This window comes from Lucilia cuprina, chromosome 3 (genome assembly GCF_022045245.1).
Source record: "Lucilia cuprina isolate Lc7/37 chromosome 3, ASM2204524v1, whole genome shotgun sequence".
NCBI classification, from domain to species: domain Eukaryota; kingdom Metazoa; phylum Arthropoda; class Insecta; order Diptera; family Calliphoridae; genus Lucilia; species Lucilia cuprina.
Window position 1 is genome coordinate 9,491,681 of NC_060951.1, and position 16,526 is coordinate 9,508,206.

Consider the following 16,526-nt stretch of genomic DNA (forward strand, 5'->3'; position numbering starts at 1 on the left):
TCAGTTCTTGTTCAGTTCTAGTTCAGTTCTAGTTCAGTTCTAGTTTAGTTCAGTACTAGTTTAATTCAGTACTAGTTTAATTCAGTTCTAGTTCAATTCTAGTTCAGTTTTAGTTCATGCTAAACTAAGTGCTAGCATTTAGTTCAGTTCTAGTTCAGTTCAAGTTTATTTCACTTCTGGTTCAGTTCTAGTTCAGGGTAAACTAAAGGCTACCCTTAAGTTCAGCTCTAGTTCAGTTCTAGTTGAGTTCTAGTTCAATTCTAGTTGAGTTCTAGTTCAGCTCTAGTTCAGTTCAAGTTCTAGTTCAGTTCTAGTTCAGTTCTATTTCAGTTCTAGTTCAGTTCTAGTTCAGTTCTAGTTCAGTTCTAGTTCAGTTCTAATTCAGTTCTAGTTCAGTTCTAGTTCAGTTCTAATTCAGTTCTAATTCAGTTCTAGTTCAGTTCTAGTTCAGTTTTAGTTTAGTTCAGTTCTAGTTCAATTCTAGTTCAGTTTTAGTTCATGCTAAACTAAGTGCTAGCATTTAGTTCAGTTCTACTTCAGTTCAAGTTTATTTCACTTCTGGTTCAGTTCTAGTTCAGGGTAAACTAAAGGCTACCCTTAAGTTCAGGTCTAGTTCAGTTCTAGTTGAGTTCTAGTTGAGTTCTAGTTGAGTTCTAGTTCAGTTCTAGTTCAGTTCTAGTTCAGTTCTAATTCAGTTCTAGTTCAGTTCTAGTTCAGTTCTAGTTCAGTTCTAGTTAAGTTCTAGTTCAGTTCTAGTTAACTGATCAGTCGATGGTCAAATTTATCAATGGATTAGTGTGTGGTCTAATCTTTCGAATAGTCTTTATGGTAAAAAGGTTCTTAGGATTTCATTTTATTAAGAAATATTGATTTTGGTGTTATGATATTATTGAATTGTTATTTTTATTATTGTTATTTTTTGTCTATGTTCTATTCAGTTTTAATTAATAACTCTGTATAAAACTAATGTAATTATAATTATAGTATTTAAATGAATGCTTCCATTTTTCGTAGTTTCTGCAAAACAAAACACTAATTTATTTAAAAATCTTAAATTAAAAGTTGACTATAACAAAATAAAAATCTCTTTATAAAACTCTTTTGAAGAAATTCTACAAAAATAAGTCTTCTTTATAAAGAAAACTCTGTTTATGAAAGCTCTTAAAAATTAACTTTGTGAAAACAAAACTTCCAAATATAACAAAAATTATATAATATTATATAATTGAATTTATTAATTTTTATTTATAAATCAATGTAATTTATTAAACAACAAAACTACTGTGAGTGGATTTTGAAAATCAAACAAAAATTATTAAAATATAAACAATAAAAAAATTCGTAATTAAAAAACTATGCAAAAATTTAATCAAATTTTTATAAAATTAAAAAAAATCTAAATGTTATTTATACATCATATTTGACAATACTCATCTATAAAATTAATTAAATAAATAAAATTTAAATTCCAGTAAATTTCATTAATTTTCATAAAAATCTTCTCTTTTAAAAAAAAACTAGTTCGATTTTTAACTTTTTTACAAAAGTTTATCAAAAAATCATTTAAGAAAAATGATAATTCCTTTAAAAATATTTGCTGGTATTATATGTAAAGTATGTATTAAACAATTTAACATAAAAAAGTATGCTTAAAGCATTTATAGATTTGTTAAGAACATTTACTAGGCCATCACCTAAGCGAATGTTTATTAAATGTTCTTTTCAATTCCTTAAAATTATTAAAATAAATTTTATGTAATTTACGTAAAACTTAAGATTACTCATGTGTAAAAACAAAACAAAAGTTAATAGTTAATGTAAAAGCCTAAAGCAATCAAAATAACTTATAAATGTTTTTATTTTTCTTATTTGATTAATCAAAATTTAAATAAATGTTAAAAACTAATAAATGGTTTTTATTAATGGTTGCAACTGTTTTTTTTTATATACAGAGACTTCTAAGGTATTTTAAGTATTGAAACTTTCAGACGGCAACGGTTCCTAAAAGCAAGTATTTACTATTAGCAGAATCTTACAAAAGATGAAAGCAGAAGCTTAATCCTTTTCTAAGATAGATGAATAGATAGATAGATAAATAGATATATAGATAGATAGATAGATAGATAGATAGATAGATAGATAGATAGATACTTAGATAGATAGATAGATAGATAGATAGATAGATAGATAGATAGATAGATAGATAGATAGATAGATAGATAGATAGATAGATAGAGAAATAGATAGTTAGATATATATCTAGGTAGACAAGTAGTACTTACCTACTTAAATAAGTAAGACATTTAGTTAGTCTATTCTATGACTAGTCTATAGTAATCATGTAATCTTGTCTATAGTCTAGTCTTAAGTGTAGTCTACTGTCTAGTCTATAGTCTGATATGATAGCGTAGTCTATAATCTAACTCAATAGTCTATTATGATAGAGTCTTCAAAATCAGAGTTCCTTCCAGGAGCGTGTGGTGTAGAGGTAATCTACTGAGCGAATATACCACCAGAATCTTTACAGATGGTTCTCAAATGAATTGCGGTCTTGGTTCTGGTTGGGTCTTCTTCAAAGAAGCTGGGGTAAGTATATCCCACCGTCTTCCCAACAACTGTAGTGCCTTTCAGGCTGAAATATTTGCCATAATGTCAGACTGTAGGTTATTACATGACCTCAATATTCGCGCAACTTCTCTCACTAAACTTTTATACTAGTATTTGCCTATTAGTTATACAATGCAAGAAGAATATGACAATGCTGGGTCGCCCTTGTTTGGGTCCCTGCGCATAGGGACTACTACGGTAATGAACAGGCAGATAAGCTTGCCAGAACTGGATCTGATATTTCCGACGCCGTTTCAGTAGCAACTCCGTTAAGTTTTATCAAGAGCAACATCCTCAGATTCTTTCTTCAAAAAGCTGAAAATAGGAGGAATAACCTAAACACCTTGTAAAGGGGCCAATGAGACACCTTATAAACCGAAGTAGGCGGAACATATCGAGGCTGATAGCAGTAATAAAAGGACACTGGGTAATAGGCAGACACGCAAGTCGGCTTGGTCTCCCGACACGGTCTTTCATCTCCTTTGTGAATGCCCAGCTCTGGCCGAATAGAGAAACCGCTTAATTGGCAATCACATCATATCTAACCTTGTTGAGATATCTGAGTTTAGGCTGAATGATATCTTCAGATTTCTTACAGCTACGGGCTGGATCTAATACTACAAATACAACATCTGACGAGTGGAGGTCGAGTCCGATCAAAACGGAGACTCTTCGATTCTACTTGACAGTTCGAGCGTAGTGAACTACCACGTAAACCACTAAACTAAACGTTCACACGACAATTGGATCTTCGCTCCGGAACGAACCGAGTCATACTCGGCCAAAGATTGTCAATCCAACGACATCTGTATCAACCGAAAGTTTTTTCCCCAGGAAAGAACTATCGGCCACAGTCGAGCTGTTACAACAACAACAACCACATAAACCAACCAACCAGTCTATCGTTGTCAAATCTGTAGTATAGCTTATAGTCTCATTGATAGTCTTGTCTATAGTAGAGTCTTGTTAGTTACAAAGTTAGTTTGTTTGTTAGTTAGTTATCACTTGTGAATCATAAAAAAATGGGACTTATATCTGAATAGGATCTCTCTGTATCTTTGTTGGTTCAAAACGTTTTCTCTCAAGATATGATTAAATATAGAATTCATCAAACATTTCTACAGAAAAATTGCAAAAAGGTTAGTTATTCAGGCGACATACATATGCCAACAAGTGAGCGCTTTATGACAGTTAGTTATGGACTAATCTAATCATACGACTATATTGATTAGTCGATTAACTAGTCTATGGACTTGTTTATTGATTTGTCGATTGGTAGTTTATTGATTAGTCGAATGACTAGTCAAATAACCAGTTTATTGATAAGTATATTAACTAGTCTACTAAATAGTTTATTTGGTTTTCTATTGACCCATCTATCGATTAGGCCAGTCCAGTCCTACCAGTCTACTTACTGGAGCGTTTGACTATCTATTGATTAGTCGATTGACTAGTCTATGGATTAGTTTATTGATTAGGTGTATGGTTAGTCTATTAACTAGTCTATGGCATTGATAACAGACTACGCTATTGAATAGTCTATAGACTACGGATTACCTAGTCGATCGAGTAGACGATTTATTAGACTACGGACTTGTGAATTTACTAGATAATTGCCTAGTAAACTGACTACTACATTTACTAGACTACATACTAGCTAATTGACTAGTCGATTGAACCTTTTTAACATAAAGTCTATATACAAGAGTAGACCAACAACTAATTTATAGATAAATTTGCCCAATCCAAATTGCCAAATTTGGCAAGCCTTTAGTTTAGCCAAAAGACTAGTTAATAAAGTAATCCAAAGTCTAGTCAGTTGCCTAGTAAAAAGACTAGTCAATAAACTATTTAGAAGACGAATCGATAGTGTAATCCATCCACAAGTCAATAGATTAATCAATCGTCTAATTGATTGACTGATGATTAGACAAGTAATGAAACTTGAATGACTACAAATTACTCTTATAACTAGACTACATACTAGACATAGTGTAGTTCTTGGGGGCTTCATATTTAGCTGCATGTATTGTTTTCTGCTATTTATTTATTTATTTATTTATTTATTTATTTTATTAAAAAAAACTTTTGAATTGTTTTTCTTGTAGTTTTTTTTTTACTTGGTTCAACACTTTTAATAAAACACATTTTTTTAAATTTTGTTTTTTAATTTAAAAATTATGTTTATTTTAAAAAAGTCAAATATTTAATTGTTTTTGGTTTTTTTTCTTTTTTTTGTTCAATATTGACTTTGTATTCATTCATGATCTTAAAAGTATATTATTTATATATAAATACCTTAGCAATATGTATGTATGTTTGTATGTGAATTATTAAATATTAATATTTAGTTTAATTTATAAATATATTTCTTTTTAAAAAACAAACAAGTAGGAAAGTATAGTCGGGCATGGCCGACCATATGATACCCTACACCATGAGTATATTTTTACAATTTTTACTTTTATAAAATTTTTATTTTTTGTAAAGAAACTTTTATGTTGAATATTACCATAATTCCAAAATATTTAAGCCATTTATTGATAAAAAACTAAAATTTCTAAATGAGGCTTTATATAGGTCAAATATGGGCCGATCCTCGGTAAATTTGGGAAAAGGATATATTTCTAAATAACAGTTAGTTTTGTTGAGTTTCATTGCGAAACAAATGGTTACAAGTCAATTTTAGACGTTTTAGTCATTTTTTGAAGGGGGGTTTGTATGGGGGCTAGGGTCAAATATAGGCCGATCCTTACGAAAATCTGCAGTATCATTTATACTTATATAAAACTTATTTGTGCCAATTTTTAGAGAGATAGCAGAATATTTGACGTAATTATAGCATAAAAAGTTCAAATCGGGAGGTACTGTTGTATGGGGGCTAGATGAAATAATGGACCGATTTCAACCATTTTCAATAGGCTTCGTCCTTGTGCCAAAAAACATGCTTGGTCCAAATTTCATCAAATTATCTTGAAAATTGCGGCCTGTACCTTGCGCACAAGGTTTACATGGACAGCCAGCCAGCCGGACAGACGGACGGACGGACATGTCTTAATCGACTCAAAAAATGATTCTGAATCGATCGGTATACTTTAAGGTGGGTATTGGACCAATATTTTTGTATGTTACAAACATCAGCACAAACGTATAATACCCTCCCCACTATAGTGATGTAGGGTATAAAAAATAAGTTTAAAATTTATTTGTGATTTAAAAAGTATGTATGGATGTAGAGTTGTGTTATTAGATCAAATGGAAAAATCACAAAAATTTAAAGAAATACATTTTAAACACAACATTTGCACAAAGAGGACACAGTTTTAAAATTGCAATAAGAATTATATTTGAAGAGTGAAAAAAAATAGAGAAAAAGAGAGAGAGAGAGAAAGGAAGAACAATTAAATATTTAAACGAATATGTGTGTTTTTGAAAGTTTAAGAAATTTTTCACAACTTTTTATGTTTAATATTGCAAACTGTCATTTTATAAAAGAAAATGTGAAAATATTAAAAAAAATTATTGAAATTACTTAAGACACACATAGAATTTATTGATTTTTCATTTTTTTTGTTTAAAAACCAAAATTGAAAACAATGTTTTATGAAGTTTTTATTATAATTAATAATCTGCTTATATTCTTGTTTTTTTTATATAAATTATTTCTTTATAATCTCAATAACAGTATATAATTGCCAATAGATGAAATAATATTATTAATAATAATAAATACATATATAATTAAAAAAAATATGAAAAAAATAATAAAAAAAATCACCTCGTTTATGTGTTTAGCGTGATTTTAATCCATTCCTGATTTATGTTGCCTTTAAAATTAATTTTTAGTTTAATGCAGAATAAAAATTAACATTCCTTTTTTTCTATATTATGTGTAGATTTTACATAATTCGTTGTTTCACTATTCTTTTTATTATTAATATTAATTTAAGAGAGAAAAATTTCTTCAGGTTGTTACAGTTTGTTGTAGAGAAAGTTACCTGTGAGAGTAGAGTTTGTCTGCCTTTTATTATTTTTTTTTTGTGTGTCACATTAACGTTTAGCTGCAGTGTTTGTTTGTTGGTGATTGCTAGCAGTCTTGGTGTCCTGTTACACTTTTTGATGTTTTCCAACTAAAATTACAATAATCGTGTATAAGTATTTGGAATTTTTAATGAGTTTTTCTTAAGAAAGTAATTAAAAAATTGTAGTAAAATATTTAAATTAGTGTCCTTTTTATACATTTATAAAATATTTCAAATTGTTTTCTTTTCTTTAGATTTCATAACCGATTCCAAAAGGGATATTAAATTAGTTAAAAACAAACTATTGCAAAATTTCAAACTAAAAGTTTGATGATTTCTAATACTAAACTAAAACATCTAATCCTAGAACTAGGATCATATTCAATCTAAACTAACATCTTATTCGTTTTATAAATGTCATTCTCAGTGCAACACTTTACGTTCTACCTATTGATAGTTATAATTTCCATTTGTTCTTCACTTTTAAAAGCAATGAAAATATGAAGAAAAACGAATCAATTCGTGGTTTCGTTTTTCAAGTCTAATAGACCACAAATCAGAAAAAATCTTATGTTTCGAAAGTTTGTCCTATGACATGTTAAAACAATCAATTGAAGAGATTATTTGGTAACTTAAATAAAGCCTAGGGGCATTCAGACCAGAAACTTGTTCAGCCGATTTGCAAGAAACATTGTTATAATACTGAAGACTGGAAAAAGGTATAGTCATTAGTAGTAGAATCGGATGTAAATCAATGTCATACAAGCCCCTCCTGTCTACTGTCACGAAGACTCTTTACGATCTTCTGACACCTAACAGCAGCTCGACATTAGCATGCTGTCACGTTACTTCAGTAGAAGCCCTGTAAATAGACCTAGTAGCGCTTGACTTGTCGAAAGCTTTTTACACTGTCATTCATGCCACAATCTTCAATAACACGAACCAAGGCGCAGAACTATCGTCGTAATGAACTTTTACTTTTCTAAACATCTCCCACTTCCAGTAGAAGGGGATGTGATATTTTATGGGGATCACAACGGGCCTTAACATTGATGAACTGTGAAATGTTATCTCGACGATATACATCTGTTATTAATTGCGCTTAATTTTAACTACAAGTCAAGAAACACAGTTTCTTATGGGATGTCATAGAAAGAGTTATTTCAACTTTAATATCACACAGTTGGATGTTCCTCCGAGGCATGTCATGGAAGAATTTTGTATATGTTATTCGTTACATCGATTTTAAGCATCAAATAAGCAAATAGGATACCTATAGCAGGAAGAAAGTAAACCTATCGCAGGAGTAAGGAGGTGCAGAACACTAATGATAAATGAAAAAATAATAGGAATTAGTTAGTAGTAACAACAGAACCAAATATGCAAGTAGGAGAGTAAAACAACAAGTAGGAATCGAAAATAGAAATTAAGAGGCCTGTTGTTACTGTAATAGTTCAACTGTGGCCAATAGTTCTTTCGTTTCATACAGCTGGCAATCTTTAGCCGAGAATGAGTCGGGTCGTTTCAGAGCGAAGATCCAATTATCGTAGGAACTATTATGAGAGTAGTTTTACATCCTTAAAAGGTATGAAATTATCATCATACCCAAGTAAATGTATTCAAAGACACAATAATACTCCAATTGAGCATTCAATAGATTAGAAGGATCTGATCTACAGGGTGTTCGCTTACGACTCATGTTTAGAGAAACCATATCTAGAGTAGGACAAAGTAAGACTAGAAAATGTACTATCGTCTCTTGCTCAACTTCATCATTATATAGGTGCCCAATATGTCTAACATGATCAACAAATCTGCAGTAACCAAAGTACATAACTGAGACCGTTTTAAGCTAATAAGATAGGATGATCTAAAAACATCCATTCCAGTTCATAAAGGCGTCATGATTTGATATTAAGGCTAACCATAGAACAACATAATGTGACACCACGTGTGGTCCGTTGCTTGCAGGACTTGTCCTGTCTGGTCAGTTGGTTGAGGTTCCTTTGGGATCCACGTAGTGGCTTCGTAGAAAGAGTGAGTTGCAGTTAAGACTAATATAGTCGCGATGACAACATATACCCCGCTGAGAAGTGATTGTGGGACTAAGCGTTGGAAATTAGTTGATGTTAATTGTATATGATAGGACCTTGCCAACCAATAGAATAAAGATTGAAGGTATTGTATGTTTTTCTCTTATAAATGTGTCGGATAAATGAGAAGTGTGTTGGATTAAATGCAGATGGATGAAATCTGTCTTATACAAGTATCATCATTAAAATTTCCTTCTTTGTCCAGTTTTGTTCAGAGTTTACTCTCTTTATACCAGATTTAACTAGGTGCTCAACAGAGGCAGGGCAGCAATGTTCAGAGATTAGATAGCTCAAGTACTTGAGCAAACTGCACACATACTAGACAATTCCATATATGTAAATTGCAGCCGGTGTGTTAGAACCATAATGTGTTGGTGGTATGTCGCATGGAAGCTTATACAGTGGTTGAAAAATACCACCGTGAAATTGGAAATCATGGTAAGTGTTCTCGTAAAGTACTTCTACATACATACTAATGCCCGCAATTTAAAAAAATAGGTCTCTATCAGTGCATGTTGTTCTTCAGTGTACTTAGAGTTGTCAGCATATTTATACCCTACACCTCTTTAGTGGGAAGAGTATACTGGGTTTGTGCTGATGTTTGTAACGCACAATAATATTGGTCCTATACCTTAAAGTAAAAAAATCGGCTCATCGGAATCATTTTCTGAATCGATTTAGCTATGTCCGTCCGTCTGTCTGTCTATCCTTGTAATGGAACTACAGGTCGCATTGAACATAATTCAATGAAATGTGGTACATGATATTATATTACCCCAGGACGAAGCCTATTGAAAATGGTTAAGATCGTTCCATTATTTCACCTATGCCCCATACAAATGAACCCCTCAATAGGGCTTGTAAACCTTGTAATCAAACTACGGTCGCAATTTTGGAGATAATTCAATTAAATTTGGCACATGAACCTTATTGATGTCGTAAACAAAGCATATTGAAAATGGTTAATATTAGACCATTATTTCACCTAGCCCCCATACAACTGAAGCCGCCAAATAGGGATTTTAAGTTCACAATTATGTTTAATATACTCGTATGATAACCCTCATGAACTTTATAATTATAGGACCCTAGCCCCTATAAAAAGCCCCCATCAAAATTTTACTTAAATATCTAGTTTTATTAAACAATAAGGGCGGGTTTCTTATTCCTCAGTTTAACTAGGCTTAACTTGCTTAACTCGGAACAAATTTAGACGTGTGAAAACACAATTAACAAAAACAATAAAACAATGATTTCGGAAGAACAAAAACTTAATATTTTAAGTAAATTGCAATTTTCTGATTTGTTTTGTTTTAGTTTAACTGAGGAGTAAGAAACCCGCACTTAGTGGGGAATTATTAAAATGCTGCCCTAAGAACTAACAAAGCGCTATGCGAAAATGACCTCTGAACACTATATAGACGATTTAACGAAGGGTCCTACCTTCAAGAAGACAACATCACGTTATCAGTTACTGTGGCGGTGTCATCTCAACTTCAGTCTTAGCACAGTTGTATGCTTCAGAAAGAAACTTTGTCCATATGAGTTAAACATATGAGGCAGCTTATTTTGTAGTTATCATGGTAAACGGTTATGAAATCTTATACACATTTAATTACTTTATATATTGTGCATATTATATAACTTAATATATGCACTAAATTTAAAAAAAAAATATAGAAAAATATTTATGTATATAATATTTTGTTTTAAATATATTTATAATTTATAATAAAAATTATATTTATGCTAGTTTTTGTTTAATATAGTGTTACCTTTACAAAGCGCTGTCATATCAACTAGAGAGTAGAAGTAGTAGTAGCAGAAGTAGTTCTAAGACAATTTCTTACGACAAGTTTAAGTATTTTTTTATTATTATCTGTGTGTGTTTTTTTGTTTACTTTGGCCTTAGTATATAGAATATAATTAAACTTTTTTTACCTAAATTATGTTCACAAAAGATCTGTTGTTTTTGTTAAGCTTGAAAATAATTATTAAAAAAAAACAAAAAGATGTTACGTTTTAAGCAATCAATTACCTTAGAGTAGAGTATGGCCGGGAATGTATATTTTATTTGAATAGAACGTTTTATTTTGGGGATTTTTTTTTTTTGGTTTTAAAGTGCCAACAACATTTACGGAGTAAAGCGAACACGATGAACAAGGTCATCTGTAATCTATGTATTCAATCAATAATAATTTAACTGAAAAAATGCAGCTTTTTTCATACATACATAATACATCATCATATACAGATAAAAATCTATAACTAGAGAATATCATCATTATGACTAAAAAAATACCTGGAGTTTTATTTGCTTGTGGTCAATAACATGATCTGTTTGGACAGTGTTAGGCTAGTTTGTTTTGAGGATAAAGTTTTTTTTCTTTAGGGATTAGAGGTATGTAGACCTTTAAATATATATAGAATTTAATTTGCAAGAGAGAAAAATCACATGTTAAATAAAGTACCTGGTTTGTGTGTAAGCGTTATTTCTACTGGAAACCAACCAAAATTTATAGCCATATTTTCAGTAACGTTTATATTTTTTTCTCTTAAACTTGGCCCTGTACTTGGTGTGTACTTTAAAAATAAGTTTAGAATTTAGTAGCAGCAGTTTTATATTTAAACTAACAAATTTGATTAATGTTTTAAATTAATTAATTTTTATTTTTTTTTATATAGAAGAGAGTACCTGTTGTGATAAAGGACATCAAAGGCTTAAAGTATTCCACTTGTGCTTAGCATTATCAGCTGGTAAACATTGCAACTTTTAGATTTTGTATAAAAGTAGTGTAAATGTGTAAATATTTCAACTGCTTGTTTTACTTTAAAGATCCAAAGCTTTAATTAATCCACAATTACTTAGTACATATGTAGTTGTAATAAGTTAAAGCAAATTCACACATACTGTACTTAAAATGCTACAAACTATACGGCTTGTTGTTGTTTTCTTTTTTTTCTTACAACAATCCATTTGATAGTTTATAATTATAGTTAAAAGTTATTTAAATAAATCCTTAAATTAAAACTACCACACCTAAACATGCACACTATTTTTTGGGTTTTCTTTTTTTCAATATAATTTTCTAACATCAATAGAAAAATCAATGATTTGTGTACAAAAAAAAAAAAGAAAAATTAATAAAATAAAATTAATTTGCACTCACCTTGTTTTATGTAGTAAGATCGTTATGACTTTTTCTGTGGTTTAATTTTTTTAAATTGTATTGTTAAAATTGTTTTTTTTTTATGATTTTTTTTTGAAATCATTTAGGTTTTTTTTAAATAAAGTTAAGGGAAGTGTACCTCTAGTTGGTTTTATATGTATATGTTCATAATATGACGTTAGGAAAGGGGGGGATCTGCATGTGTTCCTCTATGCTTTAATAACGACTACGGCTACGGCTGCGACTATAACGATCACGACTGCTACGATGACTGCGGCTACGTGAATGAGAACGGCGCCGATGATGAGATTTATGATGATCTGCAACAGTATATTACAATATTAGTTTGTAGTTGCAATTTGTTAAAGTTAAATAGTACTTACGGCGGTGTCTTTCACCGGCATGGTGGTGACTGCTACCATGTTCACGGGAACGTCCACGATATTCACGTTCGCGATCACTGCAAAAGTAAAGTACATATAATAAAATTTCATTAACTTTATAGTTAAGCTCTAGATCTGTTTCTCTATAATTCATGTTAAATATTGGTTTAGATCTATTCTAGTTCTTGTACAGTTCTAGTTCAGTACTAGTTCAGCTCTAGTTCAGTTCTAGTTCAGTTCTAGTTCAGTTCTAGTTCAGTTCTAGTTCAGTTCTAGTTCAGTTCTAGTTCAGTTCTAGTTCAGTTCTAGTTCAGTTCTAGTTCAGTTCTAGTTCAGTTCTAGTTCAGTTCTAGTTCAGTTCTAGTTCAGTTCTAGTTCAGTTCTAGTTCAGTTCTAGTTCAGTTCTAGTTCAGTTCTAGTTCAGTTCTAGTTCAGTTCTAGTTCAGTTCTAGTTCAGTTCTAGTTCAGTTCTAGTTCAGTTCTAATTCAGTTCTATTTCAGTTCTATTTCAGTTAAATTTTAGTTCTATTTCAGTTCATTTCTGTTCAGCTCTAGTTCTATCTTAGTTCAGTTCTAAATCAATTCTAATACAGTTCTAGTTCAGTTCTACTTCAGCTCTAGTTCAGGTCTAGATCAATTCTAGTACAGTTCTAGTTCAGCTCTAGTTAAGCTCTAGTTCGGTTCTAGTGCAGTTCTAGTCCAGTTCTAGTTCAGTTTTAGTTTAGTTCTAGTTCAGTTCTAGTTTAGTTCTAGTTCAGTTCTAGTTCAGTTCTAGTTCAGTTCTAGTTCAGTTCTAGTTCAGTTCTAGTTCAGTTCTAGTTCAGTTCTAGTTCAGTTCTAGTTCAGTTCTAGTTCAGTTCTAGTTCAGTTCTAGTTCAGTTCTAGTTCAGTTCTAGTTCAGTTCTAGTTCAGATCTAGTTCAGTTCTAGTTCAGTTCTGGTTCAGTTCTAGTTCAGTTCTAGTTCTGTTCTAGTTCTGTTATAGTTCTGTTGCTGTTCTGTTTAATTTTAGTTTTACTACTGTTTTAATTCAGCCGTAGTTCAGTTGGTTTCTAGTTTAGTGCATGTTCAGTTCTAGTTCACTTTTAGTTGAGTTCAGTTCTAGTTGTATTTTATGTCTGTTTTAGTTCAGTGCAAGTTGAATTTTACTTTAGCTCTAGTTCAGATCCAGCGCAGTTCTACTACCTTTCCAAATCAGTTCTAGTTCATTAATAATTAATATATATTTCTGTTCCAGTCCAGTTCCAGTTTATTTATTCTCATTTACAACTTACCGTCTTCGCTCCATATCAAAACTGCGATGTGATGATGAGCGATCATCACGTCTTCTTGATCGATCATCTACTTCACGTTCCTTTTGACGTTGCTCGTGAATTTCCTCGACGGCTTTGCGTAACTTAGAATAACCTAAATGTTGTTTACCCATCAAATGGTCCTCAATACGCTGTTGGGCATCTCCTACAATGAGAAAAGCACCACAAACTTCGCATACCTCCATTTGTTTTTCCGGCATATGACCCATATCTTGCATCCAAGCATTCAATTTCTTGTCCCCAGCCAGACTGGACGCTGTGTCATCATCACTGCGCGGTGATTTACCACCTTCCTCTGTATTGTTCTGTGACGATGGAGAACCTTCAACAATGCTGACCGGCTTTGTTGTTGTTTCAATCGAAGAAGGCTTTTCATCTTTATTATTTGACATATTATTTTCATATTGTGTCACCATAGTATCTCTTTCCTCTTTCAATTGTTCACAGAGTACCATTAGATCTTGGGCCTGATCCACATCACCGCGTGTACCAGCTTCTTCGGCCTCTGCTACCAACTTTTTGATACGGGCATTTAAATTGTTCAACTGTTCACGGTACTTGGAGACATGCGACTGGGCTGGCTGGTCCCTTTGCATTAAGGCCAAACGTTGTCTGCCCTTCTGTATTTTACGATCAACATCATTTAACATAGAATTACAAAAATATAAAAATTCATCTTCATATTGCCTTTTGCGCGATGTCGGTCTGGCTTCTGCATACTTTTGTTTGGCTTCATCGTCGTGTATACGACCACAAGGTCCTAAATCTGCTCGAGTATTAACGAATAATTCATGCGGACAAAATTTCACTAAATGATATTGACACAACTAGAATATAGAATAAAAACAAAAAATATATATAGATTATTTCATTGACATTTCACAAAATGACCTTGTACTTACATCAGGATCTTCCCAGTTTACCGACTATAAAGTGTTGGAAAATAAATAAATAAAATCATATAGATTAATTTTAGCAAACAAAATTTGTGTGTATAATAATTACTTTGGGAGCTTCCGATGGATGTAAATTTCTGTTTCTACCCATCAATTCATCTAACATTTGTCGTGCGGCGTCCACCATTTTTAATGTCTTCTATTAGAAATTCACTACTAATTTATTTAATTTAGTTTATTTATTATAAATTAAGTAATATTTTGTTTATTTCTATAAATTTTCTAACAATTTTTTTTTGTTATTTTACACGTTTTTGCCGAATTCTTCTGTCGCCAAGCGGCACCGCAGCGAAACTATCTAGAGCCCTGCGCCAACAAATATTAACGACGGCGGCTTCTGACACTAAAAATATAGGCGGCGGCTTAAAATCGACTATAAGCCGGCTGGCTATGTTTTTAACTACGTTTAGTTTTTAAATTTTCAACGATTTTAATAAAAACGAAATCCGAGAGATCAAAAAGTGGGATTTTGGAAGCAAATATATTGTTTATAACAAAAAAATGGAGCAAGCACAAAAGTTGTGTTAGAAATTATGCAGGGATGGATAAAAATTTATTAAAAATTAAAAACAAATCTTTTCATCAAGTTTTATGAGGATCGGCCTAAACCCATAAAAAACATCTTGCAGAAAATCAGTTTCTAAAAAATTTGGCTTTAAGAAAATGATCAATAACGTAAAAACAAAGATATTTTATTTATTTATTCAGTAATAAAAAAGCCGATTTGGGCAAAATAATATTACAATGTAATATACGAAAATGTACCAATAAGTCCTCTTTTATAGCTTCTCACCTAATCCGGGCCCTACATGCTAGACTTCATGTTTCTATGTTCAATATTATAGAAAATTCAAAAAGTACCTTATGTAGAACGAAAAAGTAACAAAACGTCCCCTTTTATAGGTTCCCACTTAATCCAAGCTCTACATACTGCCGGTTCACACTACGAAACTATTTTTGGGAAACTTTTGATTTTGCCTGAGAGAGAAAGAAATAACATTCATCTCTCTCGCGGTACGGAGTTTCCCGAACTCGGAAACTCGTTTATCTTTCTTATTTATGGGCCGAATTTGCTGATTTTAACTAGCGTTCCATTCGACCGTATGTCTGATAGAATAATTGAAAATTCGGATCTCTCAGATATCTGGGATCTACTGAAAACTGATTTCAACATTCATACGGACAGACAGACATGGCTAAATCGTCTCCGCTATCTATAAGGATCCAGAATATATATACTTTATAGGGTTGGAAAATTATATTTGAGTTCTGGTTAAGTTTTAGTTCAGTTCTTGTAAGTTCAACTAGGGTTTAGTCGTAATTCGAAATAGAACTGTTTTAGCTATCACCTATTCTATTTTTTTACTTGTTGTTTTCTAGTTCAATTCTAATTTAGTTCGAGTTCAGTTCTAGTTAAATACTTCAGTTCCAGTTCGGTTTAAATTCAGCTATAATTAAATTCTAGTTCAGTTTAAGTTTTAGTTTAGTTCTAGCCTAGTTCAGTTCTAGTTTAATTCTTGTAAAGTTTAAGTTCAATTAGGATTCAGTCCTAATTCAAAACCAAAATGGACCTGTTATAGCTACTTTCTGTATTGATTCGAGTTTTGTATTAGTATTAGTTCTTTTCTATTTCAATTCTAATTTAGTTCGAGTTCAGTTCTAGTTAAGTTCTAGTTTAGTTTAAGTTCTATTTCAGTTTAAGTTGAGTTCTAGTTCAGTTCAGTTCTGGTTCAGTTTTAGTTCAGTTCTAGTTCATTTCTAGTTCAGTTCTAGTTGAATTTTAGTTCAGATCTAGTTTAGTTCTAGGTCAGTTCTAGTTCAGTTTTAGTTCAGTTCTAGTTCATTTGAAGTTCAGTTCTCCTTAAGTTCTAGTTCTGTTTAAGTTGAGTTCTACAGTAGTTCTAGTCCAGTTCAGTTCTAGATCAATTCTAGTTTAGTCTTTGTTCAATACGTTGAGTTCTAATACAATTCTCGTTCCGTCTT

The 16,526-nt window shown here is 31.5% G+C and overlaps 1 protein-coding gene across 2 annotated transcripts; it reads right to left on the minus strand.

Moving 5' to 3' along the window:
* Positions 1 to 6,236: 6,236 nt before the first annotated feature.
* Positions 6,237 to 14,847, minus strand: LOC111688579 (luc7-like protein 3). 2 transcript variants are annotated; one of them, XR_006940182.1, is made up of 6 exons: positions 14,593 to 14,847; positions 14,490 to 14,513; positions 13,549 to 14,414; positions 12,276 to 12,352; positions 11,893 to 12,212; positions 6,237 to 6,737 (listed from the first exon to the last, which is right to left on the minus strand). XR_006940182.1 is itself a non-coding variant. In XM_046945885.1 (5 exons), the coding sequence occupies exons 1-5, from the start codon at positions 14,668 to 14,670 to the stop codon at positions 12,109 to 12,111; spliced, it is 1,149 nt and encodes a 382-aa protein (XP_046801841.1). In that variant the 5' UTR covers positions 14,671 to 14,847; the 3' UTR covers positions 10,482 to 12,108. The 2 variants fall into 2 exon arrangements, 1 of the variants encoding a protein (XP_046801841.1); XM_046945885.1 differs by lacking the exon at positions 6,237 to 6,737 and having other exon boundaries at positions 10,482 to 12,212.
* Positions 14,848 to 16,526: the final 1,679 nt, after the last annotated feature.

Excerpts from the sequence above, each read along its gene's own strand:
- LOC111688579 (XM_046945885.1), bottom strand. The coding sequence starts at position 14,670 with ATGGTGGACGCCGCACGACAAATGTTAGATGAATTGATGGGTAGAAAC. Across the intron at positions 14,514-14,592 it reads ATCCATCGGAAGCTCCCAAA|TCGGTAAACTGGGAAGATCC; the intron begins GTAATTATTATA and ends AACACTTTATAG. Across the intron at positions 12,353-13,548 it reads TTTGATATGGAGCGAAGACG|TGATCGCGAACGTGAATATC; the intron begins GTAAGTTGTAAA and ends TTACTTTTGCAG.